The sequence below is a fragment of the Sus scrofa genome, chromosome 13, assembly GCF_054392235.1.
Source record: "Sus scrofa isolate SSC_HxYL_T2T_F1_AM1 chromosome 13, Sscrofa_HxYL_maternal_Yorkshire_Landrace_v2.0, whole genome shotgun sequence".
NCBI classification, from domain to species: domain Eukaryota; kingdom Metazoa; phylum Chordata; class Mammalia; order Artiodactyla; family Suidae; genus Sus; species Sus scrofa.
Genome location: NC_139395.1, coordinates 122,217,949 through 122,238,376, shown reverse-complemented (window position 1 = coordinate 122,238,376; position 20,428 = coordinate 122,217,949). Strand labels below are relative to the sequence as shown.

The following is a 20,428-nucleotide window of genomic DNA, read 5'->3' as shown; positions in this document are numbered from 1 at the left end:
CTGGGGAATCAAAAAATGAATGATAGTTTTAATTATGTATAAACAGACAATTATAATACACTATGATGGGTGACGCAAAGGAAGGAAGGAATTTAGTGTTTGTGTGTGATTGTTTACATGTACTGGAAATAAAAATCCCTTCAGAATTTTAACAGGCAACCAAAACGAAGGAGGAAACATTTACTTAAGGGAGGAACAAGGAACAATAGCACCATGTTTTAAAAGCACGTGGTGCTTGGGAGAATGACTAAGGTACATGAGGTACAGTGAGAGTAGTAAAAAGGCTGGGCTTTTAGGGCTTAAAACTCTTTATGAATATCGTAAGGTATCTGGAGGTTGTTGAAAGTTATGATGTAACCAACAGGATTAACTGTGATTTAAAATGTCTGAGAGAGTACGGAAGGTGATTATAATTGGGGAAAGAGCAGCGCGTGGACCCACCACTCCTCAAGGTAAAGTGCTTGTATCACTGCGCCGTCACTCCCTCCCATTGCCTCAGACGATGGGGGAGATGAACGCATTGGTAATGACATACCTATCAGTCCTCAGCCACATCCCTATTTTAAAACTGAATTTGCACAATAGCTTTTTGAAAGGCCTGTCACTGCTTTAGTGTCGCCTCTCTGTCTCACTTCTCTGTGGGAGCTGACATTTTGCTGATACTTCATCAGGCTGGACCGCCTGCCGAGAACCAGATTGGTAAAGGATATGCATCTCACTGCTGGGAAGGATAGGAGATGTATTATTTAAACACGATTTATTTTACAGCAACTTTAAAAAATCAAATTGAAGATTTCTTCAGAGGGGTTAGAAGCATATTATGACACCTCACCTCTTTGTGCTTGGTAATGTTTATTTTAACACTCAAAATTGTCCTTCTAATAGTTTTTCATGTGTTTGTTTTATTTTGTTTTACAAGTACTCTTTTTTTCTGTCTTCGATAATTGTAGTATTTTTTACAACCATGTGTCGTAAAGGAATTACCAGCATAAGTTCAGGGTAGGTGTTTTACAGGAAGTTGGAAAACAGCTTAGGGGTTGTTGGAGAGACTAAATCGTTCCTCCAGATCTAAGACAAAACTCCAGCTACATGAATCATAGAGAAAAAGACTGAGTAAGCTGAGTCCACACATAAAGCAACACCTTTTTTGTTTACTTTTTGAATCTTCAACCAATTAATAGAAACAATTGATTTTTGTTTCAAAAATAAAATAGACTAACTGGATAGTGAATTTTTGTTGGTTAAAACCACTGGTTAATTTAATTCAATCAAAAAGGTCAAATTAGCTACCAATTTAGAAATAGCGAAGTAAAATCAACACCTGGAAAGTAATAATTTCTTAATATCAAAACAGAAAGTAAAGGTTAGGAAGTCATCAGAGTGTTCAGATACAATTATCTGCCAGCCAGCAGTATACTAGCTTATCAGCCTGGAAAGGCAATTGCTAAATTGCAACCTGTGAAATTTTCATAAATTTTGTGAGTCAGTTGACATCTCATTGGTTGCTTGAAATCACCATATTGGGCATATTGTGGGAAATCATCAAATGGCAGAAGCCAGGTGTTTTATATCTCAGAGAACCAGTCGTTAAGCATTTACCAGCTTATGGCTGCAGAATGTTCATACCTGTGTTCAATATTGTCTTCATGATTTTTGATGAAGTTTGACCATCATCCCCTCATTTTGAGTCATCATTTCATGACATTTGATCATATAATGTTTAAAGCATAAGTTATATTTGGAAACTGTATCTCCCTTCCAGCCTCTTCTCCCCCTCTAATTTTCTTGCCTTCAGTAGTGAAGGGCCTTATTTTGTAAATGCTCATAAAAAAATATGGCAGAATTCAGAGAACTATTAACAATGACTGAAGGATAGAAAATGGGATTTCCCAAAAAAAGGGAAATGAAGTGTTCAGAGGAAATATTACTGTGTTCTTTCATTTATTAATTTTTAAAGCATTTTAGTGGTGCTGCCAAGCTATGCTCAATAACCACATCATCTGAAACAGGAGAAAACAGTCTTAAATTAGACAAGCAATAAGATCAATTAGGCTGAAGAAAAAACATCTTTGCTATATAGGAACAGTTAGGACTACCAGACAATACTTTAAGAATAGACAGCTATCTTACTTTGATATTTAGTAAATGATTGATCTGAAGATGATATATTTTTACCCTTGATTGTAAAGGGGGAAAATAGAAAAGTAGTACATATGAGAAAGACAGAAGATTAAAAGGAGAAAAATATTCACTGTCAGTCCCACCATCCAGAGATGTTAACAGCTGCTGTCACTTCTACTACAATTTTCCATATACATACATGGGTACAGGTTTTTAAAAATTTGGGACAGTCTCTATATACAACATTTAATGTCAATTTAATGTCAATTCTCTTGACATTACACTTCCTTCCAAAACATGAATCTTAATGGCCTCAGAATAGCCCACTGATGTGTTATATGATTTGTTTACCTGTTCTACTTCTGGTGGGTAGATTATTTCTATTTTGTATTTTTACTATTGCAAATAATTCTGGGATAAAGAAAAAGCTGGGATCACTTCTGCGATTATTTTGTGAAAGGCCTGATTTGTGATGCTAAGGCCTCAGACAAACAGAGATGGTACATTCTCATTAAGGATGTGAATGTCCATGCAGCCACAGCTGCCCCCAATCCCAATACTGTTCAGCGGAAAGAAAAAAAAAAATGCAATATACCATAATCAAGAGAGTTTTCTTACATAGTGAAATAAAAGCCTTTTTAAAAAAGAATGATTTTCCCAGGTATTTGTATTTATAACTTCCAAAACTTGAAATATACATAAAGCCAATATTTTTCAAACTATCTTTTTGGTCTCTGCTGCCTCTAAAACATATTACCTTATACAGTTCATAAGTATTTTTACAGTTCATTATGCAGAGTAACTAGGTTTTTAAAATTGTGTAAGCACCATTATAAGGTACTTAGAGAACTGTCATATGCTTTTCTTAAAATGTAAGGCCCTTTTTAAATGCCACATACATTAAGCTTTTTTTTTTTTTTTTTTTTTTTTTTGGTCTTTTTGCTTTTAGGGCTGCACCCACGATTCCTGGGCTAGGAGTCCAAATGGAACTGTAGCTGCAGGCCTACACCAGAGCCATAGCAACGAGGGATCCAAGCTGCATCTGCAACCTACACCACAACTCACGGCAATGCCAGATCCTTAACCCACTGAGTGAGGCCAGGCATCAAACCTGTGTCCTCACGGATGCTAGTCAGGTTCACTAACTGCTGAGCCATGACAGGAACTACTACATTAAGCATTTTTAATGAATCCTATTCTTTGGTTTCCTTCATTTTCCTAAATATTCTATTATGATGATTATATAATGTATGTTTGCATATGTTGTGTATAATTGGATAATAGCATATACACTAAAACTGGACTAGGTGTCAGAGAATATTTTTGCCTGTAAGTTCAATATATTATCTCATGAGGTTGCCAATAAAATTAGACTTGTCATCCCTAATCTCTCAGGATTATCATGATATATTTCTCTTGGGGTTTGGAATCCTAGAAGGGAGTTGAAATACAACAATTAAAATTAATATTTTAAATAATGAGCAGTTTATCTCTCTCTCCACTTGTTTTAAAGTAGTCTATTTATATCACCTGACAATTGGACCAGATATATCACTATTTCTTAATAATTATTCCATTAAAGTTAAGTTAGACAAGAGAAAATGTCACTTCACTGTGGAAATAGCAAGTAACTACCTTTTGAATATGTAAATTCTTACCTTTAAGCTTTTTTTTTCTTAAGCAAACAAGTAGGTTAGGGATAGCCAACTGCCGCACTAGCAAACTTTATACTGTTTGAAAGGGTTGTCAGCAGTGCCAGAATGACAGTCCTAAAGTAGAACCTATCTAGTTATATCCGGAAAAATCATCAGGCAATGACCTTGTTCTTTCCCTCTAGCTTGAGGGTATCCTTTGAAGCAGCGATGCATTTCCCAAATGATCAGATGATTAGCTGAGTACTAAATACTATCCTGGTGTTACCTTTTATATTTATGTTGAAGTTACTGGTTTTATTTGCTTGCTGGTTCATAGAAGTTCTAAGAACTGAAAGCTAATTCAGATCACTCCTAATATCATAGACAATCCAAACAGCAGACTTTGGCTAACCTTTGTCAGACACATTTGAAATAGTAATGTAAAAAATACCATCATTACTATCCAGCCCACAGCTTTCTAAGATTTCCAGTCACTCTGTTTTACCACAGCTGGAACCGACAAGGCAATACAGGCAGGGTTAACAGGTTATGTGGAAATCACAAGCAGAAAAGGAGATAGCGAGGTAATAACCTCCTGGCTCTTTGAAGCAGATTCAGTTTAACTGATCACTTTTTATTAGTCTGTAATTGTTCGTACTCTGACAAGAATGAAAAATACAGTCTAGCAGAATCTTAAAGTGCCATTCAGTGTACCTTTAAATAGTATGCTATGATAGATTGGTTCCAAAGATGTCTACAACCGTATATCCCAACTTGTAGGCCTTTTGAAAGAAGACTTTGCTACTCCTCTCATCAGGTGGAATCTCTTTCTCCTCCCCTTGAATTTAGCTGTCTTTAGGATTTACTTTAACCAATAGAACGTGGCAGAAGTAATTATGTGTGGCTTCCAAAGGTGGCTTTTGGACACGCCGTAACTTCTGCTTTCCCACTTTGGGGACACTCTTAGATTGCTGTCTTGAGGCTGCCATGCTATGAGGAAACCTAAGCTAACCTCGTGGAAATGCTATGTACTAAAAAGGCTAGATTCTCCTGGTGAAGTCAAGTCAAGCCCAGTCCCCAGGTTATCTACTAGCTGGAAGCAGTCACTAGTGACTCTAGGTGAGCTCAGAAGGAGAACCACCTTATCAATCCACAGAACCAAAAGAAATAATAAATCATTGTGGGCATGATTTGTTACAAAGTATTGGAGTGGTTTTGTTACACAGCAATAGATAATTAAACATGTACCCTAACATCATAGCCCATAGAGCAGTTTAAAAAAAAAGCATTTATAAAGCTCACAACTTTAATAACTTCATAAGTCTTCTCGTCTAGGTTAATGACTTACCTTTGGTACAGGCTTTTCCCATGTAACCAGGAAGACAATCACAGTTTCCAGTTTTTTTGTTGCACCAGCCTCCGTTCTTGCAGGGTCCACAGGAGAACTGGCACTCTGGTCCCCAGAGGCCATCAGGGCAGGCTTGTAAAATAAAAAGAGAAAGAAAGGAGCTAAGACTTGTAATAAATCTCAAGGCAGTCCCAGATTTCCGCTGTTGCCTAAGTGAGTTGGTAAAGTGCATGTGTATGTACGGATGTGAGTGTGGGTGTGTGTGTGTCTGACTGAGCTGCAAAGAAAGAGGCATTCAGAGTTGCCTCTAAGGATTTATAGCACTTCCAAAAATATTCCCTGAAGAAATCAGCATGATGCCGTATCTTGTCACTTTGGAAACACAGATACAGAGGTTGGCTTTTTGCTGAAAATGTGGTTTTTCAGACAGTAACAATGGAAGCAATTTTGATATGTATCTTTGGAGGCAGTTGCACAGAAAAAAAAATCTGAAATGAGATGTAATTTGTAAAGGAAGCTTAGGAGGCTCAGTGCTTGGGAAGTTGTCCCCAAATGGTTACCTGAATCCTGTTCTCCCAGTCTTTGCTTATTTTGTAAGCTAGAATAATCACCCTAGTGGTTTGCAATTTGTGTATTTTATGAGTGTGTGATGTATAAGGGGGAGAGAGAGGGACTTGTGCTGTTTTGTGGAAGGCCCTTTGAATGAGAAAAGGATGGCTGATGCTGCAGGGACCACTGAGTGCTCAGTTAGAGGTTTCAGCCTCCACTGAAACCTCTGGAATTAGCAACCTGCTGGAAAGCATGCTTTCCATCCAGAGAAAACTATGAAACATTCCTAAACATGTGACAATTATAAAGTCACATCAAACCAAGTAGGGCTATAATATGTCTTCTTCTCCCGAGCAGAGTTTCTGAATAACGGAATTATTACACTTCCTGTGATGTCCACACCACCATACCTGGCTACTATCTGTGGATCTCTTCCTCTCTGCCAAATATTTTACATAAATTAGCTCACATTTCCATAAAAATCACTTTATGACAGAAGTAACCTTGTCTCATTTTATATAAGAAACTGAAGCTTGGAGGGGTTGAGTGACTTATTCTGGGTCACACAGCTAATAAGCAGCGAAGTCAGTGTCTGAATCCAAATTTTATGGCCTCGGAAACTGCTGCTCTCAGCCACTACACTCAGGTTATGCTAGGACACTAGGTACTCAGCACATTTTATTTTATTTTATTTTATTTCCTCTTTTTATGGCCACACTCGCAGCATATGGAAGTTCCCAGGCTAAGGGTCGAATGGGACCTTTAGCCACTGGCCTACACCACAGTCCCAGCAACCTGAGGTCTGAGCCAAGTCTGCAACCTATAGCACAGCTCACAGCAATGCCAGATTCTCGATCCACTGAGTAAGCGCAGAGATCAAACCCACGTCCTCATGGATACTAGTTGAATTCCTTTTCTGCTGCGCCAATATGTTCGAGATTTGAGGTTCATCAATGTGCAACTACTGTAACAAAAATATGTCTTGTTTCTGATGACACAAAGGTCGAATAGGCCTCCTAATATGGACTCAAGAGGCTTGCAGGGCCAGAGCCCTCCAAGTTCATGTCAGCCTGCACCTGAAGTCCAAAACAAAACACCCTAGGCTGCAAACTAATCAAAACAAGGCAAAGACACTGGTTACCTCTCTCTCCCTTTTTTCTTTTTTCTTTCTTTCTTTCTTTCTTTTTTTCCTATTTCACAGATTAGTTTAGAAACCAGCTCTTCTACTCTTAAAAGTCATCTGTAATGGGCTAAATAAGGACTGGTACTGATTGTGGAGAGCACTGTTGATTAGTGCCATTGAAACAATTTGCAGTCTTTAATTAACTATTCATCGGCAATTTAGACACAGGTCTGGAGTCAAGATTTTTAAACATACGTCTGACTCTAGGAGCACTTGGGCTACTTCCCTCTCTTAAAAAAGAGAAGCCAGAACAACAGGCCTGATTTTCATCATGCACAACTCTTGGAGAGCTCTTTTTGCCTTGATTTCAGCTGCCAATCATGGCGATCCCATTCACCTGCTCCAGTCTGATTCATAATTTCATTTTGTGGTTAGACAAAAATATCAGAATTGGACAAAGTTATCTGATTGAAAAATAATATGTTTTCCTGAGATTATGGTGACCTCTCTATTTTGCTGATTTACATATACTTTCAACTCATTTTCCTTCACAGTGGGAATCACAGAAGCATTTTCCAATAGAGTATATTCAGCAGCTGCTTTAAGAAAATGTTATCAGAATAAATTAAATTTACCCAGGGGTGTGTATATGGTATTGTCTCCTCATGTGATGACTTCAGGGGCACGGCTTCTCAAGTGGGGGAATGACAAAGGGGCTGACTCTAGGCTTAAAAATCCACTGAAGCAGAAGTATGTGTAGCTATTAGAATGGGACCTACTCATATTAAACACATTTGTGCAATGTCAGCCTTCTGTTTCTCCAAGTTCTCTTCCCCATTGCCTAGGAAGTCACAATCCAGCTATAGACATAAGCCAAGTATCTACAGATTCTTGATGGACATTGCTGCTCATAGACTCCACTTTCAAGGAAAATTTCATGGCCACAGGACAACCTGGAAGACTTTTACTTCCTTTCAGGCAGCTTGAACAAGCCCTGAAAACCCTCTGAGGATGACAATGCAGGGAGCAAAGTGTAACAACGAGAGCCAAGGACAACCTTCCATCCCAGTCCCTGCCTTTGGGAGTGGACCAAATAGCATGAGTATAAAGGCTTTCTTTCAAACCTGTTATCTCCTCCTGATTTTAAACATTGCTTTGGATCTCTTCAAAGGCAAAAACTTCACTTGCCATTTTGCTATGATAATTTTATTTGTTATATGCTCAATCTTACTATGTGTTGAGGAAAATAACTGCTGTGATAATTTTTCCTAATAGTAACAAATGTGTAATTCAGAGTGGATGATAACATGGGAAAAAATGAGTAAAGAATAAAAATCGGTACATGTGTATATTCATTTAAGAAAATACATATTGAGCTACTTCTGTATGTCCTGATTGTTCTAGGAGTTTGAGGATACTGCAGTGAAAAAAAATGAATAGCTATCCTTCCCTTGTTGGGACTTAGCTTTGTTGGAGCTTAGCCTTGTTGGGGCTTAGCTCCTAGCAGGAAGGGAATAAATGTTAGACATTATAAGAATTAGGGTATATTGTAGGTTAGAAGATGATAAGCACTTTGGAAAAAAGTGTTCAAGGAGATTTGCAGGGTGCAGTTTTAAGTAGGACAATGCTGATAAGATTCGGTGAAAAAGTAACATAAGATCTGCTGAGAAAATGAAAGAGCCATAGAGAAGCATTCCATGAGTCCACAAACCAGAGCCATTACTAATATCTTGGAGCATTTTTTCCAAATATTATATGCACCTCCCACATACATATCCGTACATGTTACCTATTCTTAGAACTATGCTGCACATAAACTTTTATATTTATAGATTCATAAATTATTTTTGTAATACTTAGAAATTTGAGAAAGAATTACACTGATAATCACAGTTAAATTTTCTACAACTTTTCTGTGGTTTCTATCGCATTTGTTTGAATAATCTATCTTTAGATATAAAGAAAACTATATATTCTTTAACTCTGGAAGGTAGCAGCCCTTAGATGATCAGTTCAGCTCAAAGAAGTGATTGGCCAGCTCTCCTCTGTCAAAGATAAGACTCTAAAATGTGATCTTTCTTCCCTTGCTCAAGCCAGCAAGGGGACAGATAACAGCAAAGGCTGAGAAGACAAGGCTAAATGACTTTATTGCCCTGTGTCTCGGTTTCCTCACCTGCAAACAGGGGATTAATAAAGCTTACCGATCTCCTGAGGACACTTGTGGATTAACTAATTAATGATCATATGGTGCTAAACAAAAGCCGAGCATTGTTATTAGAGAATAAAGAAAATTTATCATCAGATTTTACCTTTCTGGCATCTGTTGCCTTGGTAACCAGATTTGCAGGTGCAACTGCCATTTTTGGCACTGCATTCCAGGGTGTTCTCCTCCACACACTGACATTCTGAAGAGCAGCCAGCTCCGTAGGACCCCTTGGGACAGTCTGCAAGCAGATTGAGGCAAACCGGTCACTTGAAAACCATGCTTTGTTTCTTTTACATTGTTAGTGCACAAGCATGTAGTTCTGTGGGGCCTGATTATGGGGAAAACAAGGGGATCATCCTGACTGCCAACAAAAAAATAGGGAAACAAATGGCTTTCAATTCAGGCAATTCATTTGCTTTTTGGCAACTGGATGTGAATAGTGAAGACTAAACTACTTAAAAGGTTTTGGTGCTTCCAGGAGAGAAATTGCTTCTCAATGTGCTCCGTTGGTGCCTGTAGTTAATATCCTCCAAGGACCTCTAAGACCTGCCATCGCAGCACAGTGATGATGGACAAGCATTGATGGGACGGCTCACCATGGTTTTCATTCCCTTTCATTACATGGTAATCCAAAATAATTTTACATCGTGTCGATGACACAAAACTTTCATCCTGACAGCAGCATTATCTTGGCCACATCTTTGGCAAATGGTGCTTGTCTTCCCCTCAATATTTTTCCCATGGCTTTGAGTTTTAGGGATAGTAGTCAGCACAGGAATTCTAATTTGAAAAAGCCCCACCTTTGCATTCAGGAAAACATGTCTTTAGTTCTCTCTTTGGGGAGTTACTTAGGGTAATTCAATTCCCTTTACAAAATATGACAATTTTTTTCTCTCCTACAGATGTCTTAAGGACTCAAATAAAAGATCCTCCAAGTGCCTTTCAGACACAAAGTAATTGTATTATATGCCTGTATAGGCTTTGCTGTGGAAAGATGCTTGGAGAGAACAAAATAAGCCCCTTGACTTTCTCATGGATGGAAATTATTAGGATCTGCTAATATTTGCCATTATTAGCAAAGATAATTTAAAGTGGTCATTACGATGCCAGCATGGAGGGTTATCCTTATCTCAGTTGTCAGGGACAGATAGAGTTACTCCTAAGGCAGAATAGAATTATATTATCATTATTATTATTATTATTATTTGCTTTTTAGGGCTCTACCCATGGCACATGGAGGTTCCCAGGCTTTGGGTCAAATCAGAGCTGTAGCTGCTGGCCCACGCCACAGCCACAGCAACACAGGATCCAAGCCACGTCTTCAACTTACACCATAGCTCACAGCAATGCCAGATCCTTAACCCACTGAGCAACCTTCATCCTCATGGAAAAGCAGAGCAGAATTACTAACAGGGCCTCTTTTCACTGTTAGCAGTACCCTGTCTGGATGATAAATTTTACAATACCTCTGTCATCTTTCCTGCATCTTCTAAGTGTTGAGTCTTTTCCCAGACCCACCAAGCCCCAGGGTCTCTCAGAGCTACCATCTTCCTTGGTGTGGTCCTCTTCTTGCTCATTCTAGAGAACATGCTTCCCTAGGTTGGCTTCCATGCCCTACTTGTCCCGGTTTAGTATGCAGAACAGTGGTTTGGGGACAACTCAGACACCATGGAATACTTAAAAGTTGTCACTGGGTGTGTTGAGAACATATAACTAGGGAAATAGTCTTAGAAAAAAGAGAAAAAGTGAAAGCAGTAACATTTTTGGCAATCTAGGGTCTATTCCAGGTTTGCTATGCATTGAAATGTGTCTTCCAAAAATGCATGTATTGAAATACTTACCTCCAATTCCTCAGAATCTGACCTCATTTGGAAATTGTGTCATTGACAATGTTATTAGTTGAGATGAAGTCATACTGAAGTGGGCGGGCCAATACTCTGACATGACTGGGGTCCTTATAAAGAGGAGAACTTTGGACACAGAGGTACTCACACAGGGAAAACACCATGAGAATACCAGAGTTATGCTGTTACAAACCAAGGAACTATGGGAAGCTAGAAGAGAGGCCTGGTATAGATCCTTCCCTAGAAGGAGCATAGCCTGCCCACACCTTGATCCCAGACTTCTGCCTCCAGAAATGTTTCTGTTGTTTAAGGAACTCAACCAGAGGTACTTTATTATGCCAGCTCTACAAAATTTACATAGGATTGCAAATTCAGGCTTCTTAGGGCCCAGCAAGTGGCATTAATACAGGAAGGTTCAAGTCTGAGTGATAAGAGTTCTGAAGACCGGGAATGTGTATGTTCTTTCTAAAGATGGTCAAATTCCGAATGCTAACCACCATCACCACCAACACTATCTGCTTTTGACATTTTTTGCACAGGTAAATTATGACTGAAATTTTTTTCATCAAAACCTCTAATATTACCTTATAAATTATTCAAAAGTTATTACTAAAACGGCATGTGTCTTGTTACCCCAAAGGAACAATAACAGCAACAATGCTATCATTGTTTCTGGGTAGGTTTCTTCCCTTGGCATGCTCTTGGGGGGAACTTGATGCTCTGGAACACACTACCAGCACCTGCATGGTCCTCATATACCACGGCTTCTCCCCTTCTCTTTGCTTTGCTTGTTCAAACCTTTCCCTATGACCCAGGATCAGTTTCCTATAACACAATCGCCGGCTCTCTTATTGGAGAATTCGCAGTTTACTGTGTGTTTTTAAGGTACCTGCCTTTTCTGAAATAGATAAAATCCATGAATATTCAACTAAAAATATGGTATAAGACTCTAAAAGGTCTGTGTTCTTAAAAATGGGTCGTGGTGTTATTGCAGTTCACTCAGAAAGGCTTTTCAGAGAGGGCATATGGAATAGATGGGGAAGCAAAGTGCAGATTGTTTCAGGCTGGCCAGCAATGCACACAGTTGCAAGATGGGATGCGTGGTAGGCATCCCGAGCTGTCTCACTGGGAGACATCTTAAAGTCACTGATGGGCTGAAACATCTATTGGTGACTGTGTTTTCGCAAATGTTTTGCAGGATGTGATTGCTGATCAAAATGCAAAATGAATAGCATGTTTTATAAATTTTAGAGAATGATATCTTCCTGCACTAGAACCCAGAAATAAAGGACACTTGTTCTGGGCCTTTGATATAACTTTTGTAAAGTGTGGGATGTTCAACTTCAAAGAACTATTAACAATCCTCTCTCAATAATCAAGGTAGATACTAACTAGGAAAAAATGTAGACTCCAGAAGTATTTTTCTTTCATTCATCAAAATGTAGATTCTATAATGTAAGGGGGATTAAATAAAGACTAGAACGTAAATTACTATGATACGACCATATAAAATATGTCATGCTGTCTTCCTTTGTCTAATGTAAACAAAGAACAGAGATGTGTTGCTCACTACCCATTTCCACAAGGGTTAAGTCCAGTTAGTGAAGTTGCTCACTAACAGTGCACTGAGAGGGGAATTTGGGATGAAAAACAGGATGAGGCACTCTGTGCTTTAGATTAACAGAATCTTAGATGGTTAGAGAGATGCATATCTAAGGAAGAATTTACCCCAGATTCTTTATCCAACATGTATTCAAATATATGTATATATATATATATATGTGTGTGTGTGTGTGTGTGTGTGTATGTGTGTGTGTATGTGTGTGTATAAACACACATGCTTTCTTATTAAACAGTGTTTATTTTTCAGTATAACTTTTAAAAGGTATTTTATAGAGATACAGACTCACATAACTTGCAAACATTTTTAAAATGTATAAGTAATTTCATATTATTACACCTTTTGTAATATATAGGGCATTTTATTTTACATAAATAAAGAATAATGTATGATACCATACAACAGGTGTGGGGACAATTAAGTCAAATCTAAAATTAAGTGAGATGTGTATGCGAAGTGAGAAATAGATACTAATACACCAGCTTCTCAGAGTTCCCGTCATGGCTCAGCAGAAATGAATCTAACTAGTATCCATGAGGATGCAGGTTTGATCCCCAGCCTTGATTAGTGGGTTAAGGATCTGGCATTGCTGTGAGCTGTGGAGTAAGGCGCAGATATGGCCAGATCTGGCATTGATGTGCCTGTGTTGTAGGCCAGCAGCTACAGCTCCGATTTGAACCCTAGCCTGGGAACCTCAACATGCTGCAGGTGTAGCCCTAAAATGACAAAAAACAAAACATAACAAAACAAAACAAAAAACACTGGCTTCTCCCCTACTTCTTGGAACAGTTTCATTAGAGCTATCTGAGTGACTGTTTCCTGGACTAGAGTTCCCAGCAAGAACCAGAGTACAATCTAAAACACAACTGATGATAGGTGTCTTTCTTTAAGTTGACACTAAGATATTTCAGTATTTTTCTGAGCTTCCTTGCTTCACCAGAGAGAAAATTTAGTGCCTGTGACTTACTCAGATGACAAAACCTCCCATAGCGTCCTGGCTCACACATGCAGGCACCATACACCCTGTGGCAATGGCCATTGTTGGCACAGTTACATTTCCTTTTGCAGTTGTTCCCAAAGAATCCTTTTGGGCATCCTGGAGGGTAAAAAGACAAATAAAGCAAGGATTAACCAGCATGCAAGCCTTGCTAGAGCTGTTATTTCAGAAAAGCAGAACCTTGCAAAAGGCAGGACGTTTCTAACCTGATTGGACTGAGCCTAGAGAAATCTTTTAAAAACCACACCTATGATTTTATATCCTCTGCCAAAGATTTCAGCAATGACCTGCCATTGCTGTCAAGTTAAATAGTCCAAACTTTACACAACAAACGAGCCTCCTCTGCACTGGCTGATCTCATGTTGCACTAATATCTCCCTGACTGACTTTCACTCCACTGGCTGACCCTCCTCAGGTGCTTCCAATGCACTTCACTCTTTCCCACTTCAGGGTCAGGCAACACATGGCCCCCTCAGTGTGGAATGCTCTTCCCTCTCTCTTTTGCTACCTCACATCTTCTCATTTTGCAGGCTTTGGCTTAAGCCTCACTTCTCTAGAAGTCGCTCCCTGGCTCACACATTCTGTGTTGTCCTCATGGTCTGAGCTCCCAACACACATTAATATTTAATTTGTGATACCTACCAACATTTGTAACCTATGTCTGCTTTGAACAAGACTGTAAGTTCCATGTGAAAGGACCAGGAGCTTTTTTATTTTTGTTTTGTTACCATATCATAAAGCTCGGCACAGTGCCTTGCAAACACTTAATACATATATTTTGAATACATGAATAAATATTATGCAGGGGGATAAATAAGTAGGATGGCACCAGGAGCCTTTCTGTACCTCTCAGAGAGAGAAAGAAAACTTTGTTTCCATCTCCCCAGTTCCATGATCTGTGAGATAATAAACTCCTCATAATTTCTGGTGGTCCCTAAAGACTTATGTCTTCATTGACTCTCTTCCTTCAGATCCTGGGCCTGTTTAAGCAGTGTTTTTTGTTTGTATGTTTGTTTGTTTTATCTAGCCTTGTAGAAAACGTCATCTCTTTATTGGTTTCCCTGAAAAATCCACACTTAGCACTCATTGGATTGGTATTTTGTGAGTGTTTCATCCATCTTTTCTCCTCTTTTTTCCTTTCTCTTTCCTCTCCATTTCTTCTCTGATTTTAATCTTACTTCCGTCCTGATTGGCCCAAAGAGCTTTATTTCTTCTTTCTTTTATTATGCAGAGCAAATCAATTCAGCCCAGCCCCTAAGCCCAAACCTGCACACGCAAAAGCAACATTTTGCTCGGTGGATAAAAAAGGCTCTCTCTGTATCAGAATTCATCTTCTTAGATCACAGGTTGAGATTTAAAATCACTTATTTTGTTCTGTTATACACGTCATTAGTCAAGGAAATTATACTCTTGTACAGACAGACACAGCCTTTTTCTTCTTCAGAAAAGACCACCTCGAAAATACAGACGTACCTTCCATTTCATTCATTTACCATTAGAAATTTCAAGAAGTTAAAGAGTGGTCTCATATGACCAGCACCAGCCATTCCTACCGTTTCCACAGGTTTTCCCATGAACCCCCAGGGGGCACTGGCACTGCCCAGTCAGAGGATCACAGGTGCCTCCATTCTGACAATCACAGATGCCGTTACACTCTGTCCCACTGGTCTCTGGGGAACAAGCTACCAAGAAAATGGAGAAGGTGAACATGCAGTCTAACATACTCATTGTGATATAAATGGAGAGAAAAGAGAAAAGCTCATCTTTCTATTAGAATGGATTCTGAATAATTAGAATTGCTGCAACTAGCGGTCCCAGGAAGAGTCTCTAGTGTGTTTCAAATTTGAATGACATCATCATTCCTGGGGGAATTACTGATGCACCTAGTTAAAATGATGCTGACTGAGGAACTGCTAACAAGGTTTGCCTGCAAAATTTTACCTTGTTTCTTTAACTCTAATCCTCACATTTTCATAACTACCTAAACATTTTTGCTGTATAGCTGTCACTAACCACAATGAGAAACAAACAGCATTTTCTATTTTGAAAAATGGGAAGAAAATATAGAAAAATATCTGTAACCAGAAATGAATGTAACTAAGACTGACTTGCAGGTCCCAAGATATTCTTCAATGTCAAAGACTGATGAAGTCCAGCAAACAACTATTTTCTTTGGTTTGTTGTTTTCAGGAAGGAATGCTTATTATTCTATTAAAAAATAAACTGGGGAAAATGTCTATGACTTTAAGCTTAACTTGTATAACTATAGCTGTTGAGATAGTTTTTGAAACCATTTAAATTGACATTTTACCATAATCAGCTAAATACTATAAAACTACATTTAGGTCACCTCCTGTATACAGCCCCACCATTCCAGATGCTAATATGGAAACTTGGCTTCTTATTCACTTTTTTCCTTTGCTTTCAAGGAAAGCAAAAGGGATAAGAGAGAAAGAAATTAGCAAAGAGGTTGAGGCCTACGTTGTTAATTTACATGTAGCAAGTCTTTGAATTCTTATAGTAACTATGGGTGGCACAAATGAAGAATATATACCTGGAAAATGAAGCTAAGGAAGTTTAAATGGCTTGCACAGTATCTGGGTTACAGGAAGGCATCAACATTGATAGACCAACACTATCATTGGGTACTCTCCCACAAAAAGAAGAATATGCTATCACAGAGAAATGGGATTTTCTGAATACTTCATTGACATCAAACAGAGCAATTATCTAGGAGAAAAAAGTTTTAAACAAACATGCCCTAAACCATAGCTGGATAACATGGAAGAAGTCACAAATCCTTCCTTCCATATAATACACAGTCCATTCTTTTGTCATATGAAAATATCTGTCTTCTCTTTCTACTGAATAGAGTCTCACATAACAAATGAGATAGGTATGAAGTCTCTTCAAAAGAAATGGAGTTCTAAAATGTGCTATTATGTGGCAATTTTTAAATCATTTCATTGTAACTACTTGGAAAAATTCCTAAGACAGCAAGGTAGAGGTTTTCATTATAGACCAATAAAGACAATGGAAACACTAACTCTCCAGATCCCTGCAGAATGTTCTTTTTTTTGAAGAGCTGGTACTCTCAGAAATACTAGTGATGAGTGATTGGTGACTTCCACTTACTACAGTTTATAGGGATCATTAAGAAAATGTTCTCACTCTCCTCTTTGTTAAAGAAGTACTGAGCTTCCCCCCCCCCCAATTTGGATTGTTCTTTTTTCATTTTTGTAAAAAAAAAAAAATGAAAAATAGAGGAAACACAAGGAAGATATAAGCTTCTGCTTTCAGGGACAGACTCCCATTTATAGGACTATGTGAACACTTAGAAGAATGTCAGGTTTTTCCAAAGTCATAGAAGGGATTATGTCATTTTCATTTTGTCAGGAGATTCATTTTCAATATTTTATATTCATTTTGTGTCAGACTTTTATTCTGATGCCATTCATGATAGATTGTTAGTTTCATTTCTTATGCTGACATGTTAAGGATCAAGGGTTTGGAAGATGCACCTTTACCAACAAAATTCACAAAATGTAAGGCAAACATTCACAAAATATAAGGCAAACATTTACTTTCTTAATTCCTAATACTCATGCAATAATATTTATTCGATCCCAGTTTGATACAGTTGACTATGCCAAGTGGCAGGTCAATATAGCTGAGTGTCTCAGTACAAACTTTGATTCATTCATGCCCTGGCTGCCTCTAATTTGGAGAAATGTGAATAGGACCTTGCCAACAGGCTCCTAGGCTAGTAAGGGAAATAGAACAGGAGCATAACGAACTAACTCTAAATCAATAGAGAGAGAGAGAGAGACGGTAAGTGCACCAAATTATAAGTAGTTGTGGTTAGACTGGGGCCATCAAATAAAGATTCATGCGGTAAATGGTGACAAAGACGGCAGTTTAGCAAAAGACACAAAGCTGCAAAGTATTAAGTAGTGAGTGATTTGGTTTGCTTGAAATGATAAGCTGGTCAAAAAGTTATAGATAAAAAGAAAAAAGCATTTATGAGGGCCCCATATTAGACTGTTGCCAGTGACTAGGTTAGTCGCATGTCTAGGTTAGTTTCTGTATCAGGAAATGGGACACTCCTGAGGCTTTTTGAGCAGCAAGAAAACTGGTCAGAGCTATACTTGAGGAAAATCCTCAACACTCTAACTAGTAATTCTGGGCAAACCACTTCATGTTATAAGCCAACTTTTGCATTTATCTCATAATAGAAACAGTATTCGTGCCCTTCCTTCCCCTATGCAGAGGGTTAAAAAGAAAATCTGCTTACATCATCTTCCAAGTCATTCACAGAGACTAAGAAAACTCTTTTATTAAAAAAAATTTATGAGGGAAATTTTAAAAGAGAAAGAGGAAATAAGGATAGTCAATATATTATGTTTTTATTACTTGGCAGTTTTAGTACCTGCAAGTAAACCTCCATTTAAACTATAAAGGAAAAGTTTATTAGGGGTAGTATTTCTCAAATCATTGACATTTTCTCATAGGAGACATATTAAAAAATCTAAAGTGTCACTGGCTGTACTTACATATTGTTTAAAAGAAAAAGAAAGGCAAACACAAACAAAACATTAGGCAGCAAAGAGTCAAGTAGTTCCATCAATTGCACTTTGCAACACAAATCTTTTCATTTTTTTCTTCATTGGGAATAGTCTGCCAGGGCCTAATGATTTATTTAAATGGAGGGATTGTTACAGGCCTCGAATATCAGGATCTTTTATTAACTTTTATGTTCCATGGATAAACAAGAGACAGAACACAAAATCCCCCATTTTCATCACATGTTCACTTTGAAACCTCAGTGCTTCATAGATGTTCTTTGTGCAAATGAATAAATTGACTTCTCACCCATCTCAGTTGCTAATTTTGTTAAAACATTTTAGGGAGAATGCATGTAAACTCATCACCAGTAGTTTACCAGTAGTAAAGGAGAATTCATCACCCTCTTACCACCTCTTCAAGGTATCACTTATTTCATTACAAAGAATGTCTCCCCAGCCAACTGGGCAGGAGCACCTACTATTTCCTTCCTGGCACCTGCCTCCATTCATGCAGTCCTCACAGCTCAAACTGCAATTGTGTGCGCAGGTCTGATCTAAACAGAGTGCAATGTGAGACCACCTTAGTGGATCCGCACTGTTTACATCACTGAAAAGGAAGATGAAACCCTTCATTTCCCAAAAAACAAGCACACATGATCCTTGGGCATATTTCTTAAAGAGTCCCAGAAAAAGACAATAGTAAAGAAATGCCTTTGAAAATAGAACTTGGGAAATAGTCCCAAAAGAGTATTTAGGATATTTAAGAAAGTTTAAAAAAAAAAAAAAGAAAAGAAATTAGCATGGATTTCTGAACATAAAAATAATCAATGTTCCTGACACTTTAGTGTTTTTCCTTCCAAGGCTTTTTTTAGGCAAACTTTGTTTTTTTTCCCAAGTAAGCCTTTTTATTGAGATTTAGTATACTTTCAGAGAAGTGCACAAAACTCAAGTGCACACTTCATATTTTTTCTCGGTAGTGTAAAAAACCCCAAGCAAAGGTCTCCCAGATCAAGATATAGATTAATATCAGCACTACAAAAACTCAAATGCTGATTCTCAATCATTAGCCCGCCAAATTAAGCACTATCCTGATTTTTATCACAATAAATGATTTTTCCCTTATTTTTGAACTGTGAACTGAAGTTTGGCACTTGCCATCAGCCTCTCCATGGAGTAAAACATGAGCCACTGCAGCTGCAAACCCTCAGCAGCCCCTGAGTGGAGCTCAGGGTAGAGACCAGGAGTGAGGCACTCTGCGCTCTGGGAAAACTGGAAGAACAGGCCTTCAGATAGTCAAGATATTTTTAGGAGAAGATATTATGTGCCCAATTCTTGTATCTCCTCATATCTAGAAAAACACTAAACTCCTTCATGGTGATGTCTGCTTCTTTTGACTGATAGTAACCTTCAAGAGATCAGCAACAAACTTTTGTAAAATGTGTGTGTACAGCATGCACCTCCCCCTCACCTTTATCATAGCCTGATATTCCCCCTTTTCCTCCTTGGGTGGTATTTCAGCCCAGTCTGTAGTTAAGTGTAAAGAATGTCTCTAAGGGTGAGAGGCAGTGAGTCTTGCCTGCTGTGAAAACTCAGGATACTGGCCTGGATAGCAGAGGTGCATATCAAAGGAATGATTTCAGTGAGTCCCTGCCTCTTTTGTTCCTGCTCCCTGCCCTTTGTTGCAAAAACTCCTGTACATCCTAGCTCCTCCCCCACTGCCTCAGAGCTGTTTCTCAGGGCTACCTGAAATACTGCCTCCTAGGCTTAAGTCCTAATTTTGCCCCAAATAAAATTTAACTCTCAACTTTCAGGTTGTATATTTTTTTAGTCAACAGAACAATATATAAATGGAATCATAAAGTAGGTACTGATTAACATTAAGTTTCTTTCACTTGACATAATGTTTGTGAGACCCACCCACATTGTATGTACACTATTTTTTATGGATGTGTCATATTGTATCATATAAATGTACCCTAATGTGTTTTACCATTCTGTTTTTGAGGGAAATTATTTTAATCTGAATAAGGATGGAGGGACTTGATTGCAGTTGTTTTAAGGCTATTTTCAAGCTCTGCCCCTAGTTCTAGGTGGGGGTCTTTCAGACATCCTGGTTGAAAGCTTGTCATGTTCAGCCAGGCTGCTCCACTTTGGCAGATTCTGAATTCTGACTCCCACCTCCTCAGCACCTGTGGAGTGCTTAGCTCCTCACTCTCTTAGCAGCTGTCTGTAGACTTCCTGGCTTCTCTGCCTGCACAGCCCATACAGGAGCAACCGGCTCAAGGAGAAAAGTAGTCCAGATTGCCCATCTCACTTGTCTGAATTTCTCCCTAGATCTTGGCCATTCAAGTTCTGATTGCCTTGGTCAGAACTATTTCTATCCTGACTTTGAGCAGCAAATTATCTAATTGAGAAACATT

General features: G+C 38.5%; 1 protein-coding gene across 50 annotated transcripts in view; it reads right to left on the bottom strand.

Annotated features, from left to right (window-relative positions):
* Nucleotides 1-20,428, bottom strand: part of EGFEM1 (EGF like and EMI domain containing 1) — a 688,205-nt gene that overhangs the window by 183,428 nt on the left and 484,349 nt on the right. For 34 of the 50 annotated variants that reach the window (XR_014824257.1, XM_084990208.1, XM_084990195.1 and 31 more), the window contains 4 exons: nt 14,997-15,125; nt 13,414-13,542; nt 9,085-9,219; nt 5,104-5,235 (listed from right to left, as the gene is read on the bottom strand). Coding sequence is in view for 46 of the 50 variants with exons in the window: in XM_084990208.1 (XP_084846334.1) it covers nt 5,104-5,235; nt 9,085-9,219; nt 13,414-13,542; nt 14,997-15,125 (525 nt within the window). In the remaining 4 variants the exon portion in view is untranslated. The remainder of the gene's footprint in view (nt 1-5,103; nt 5,236-9,084; nt 9,220-13,413; nt 13,543-14,996; nt 15,126-20,428) is intronic. The other 16 variants (XR_014824261.1, XR_014824258.1, XR_014824260.1 and 13 more) reach the window with 1 other exon arrangement.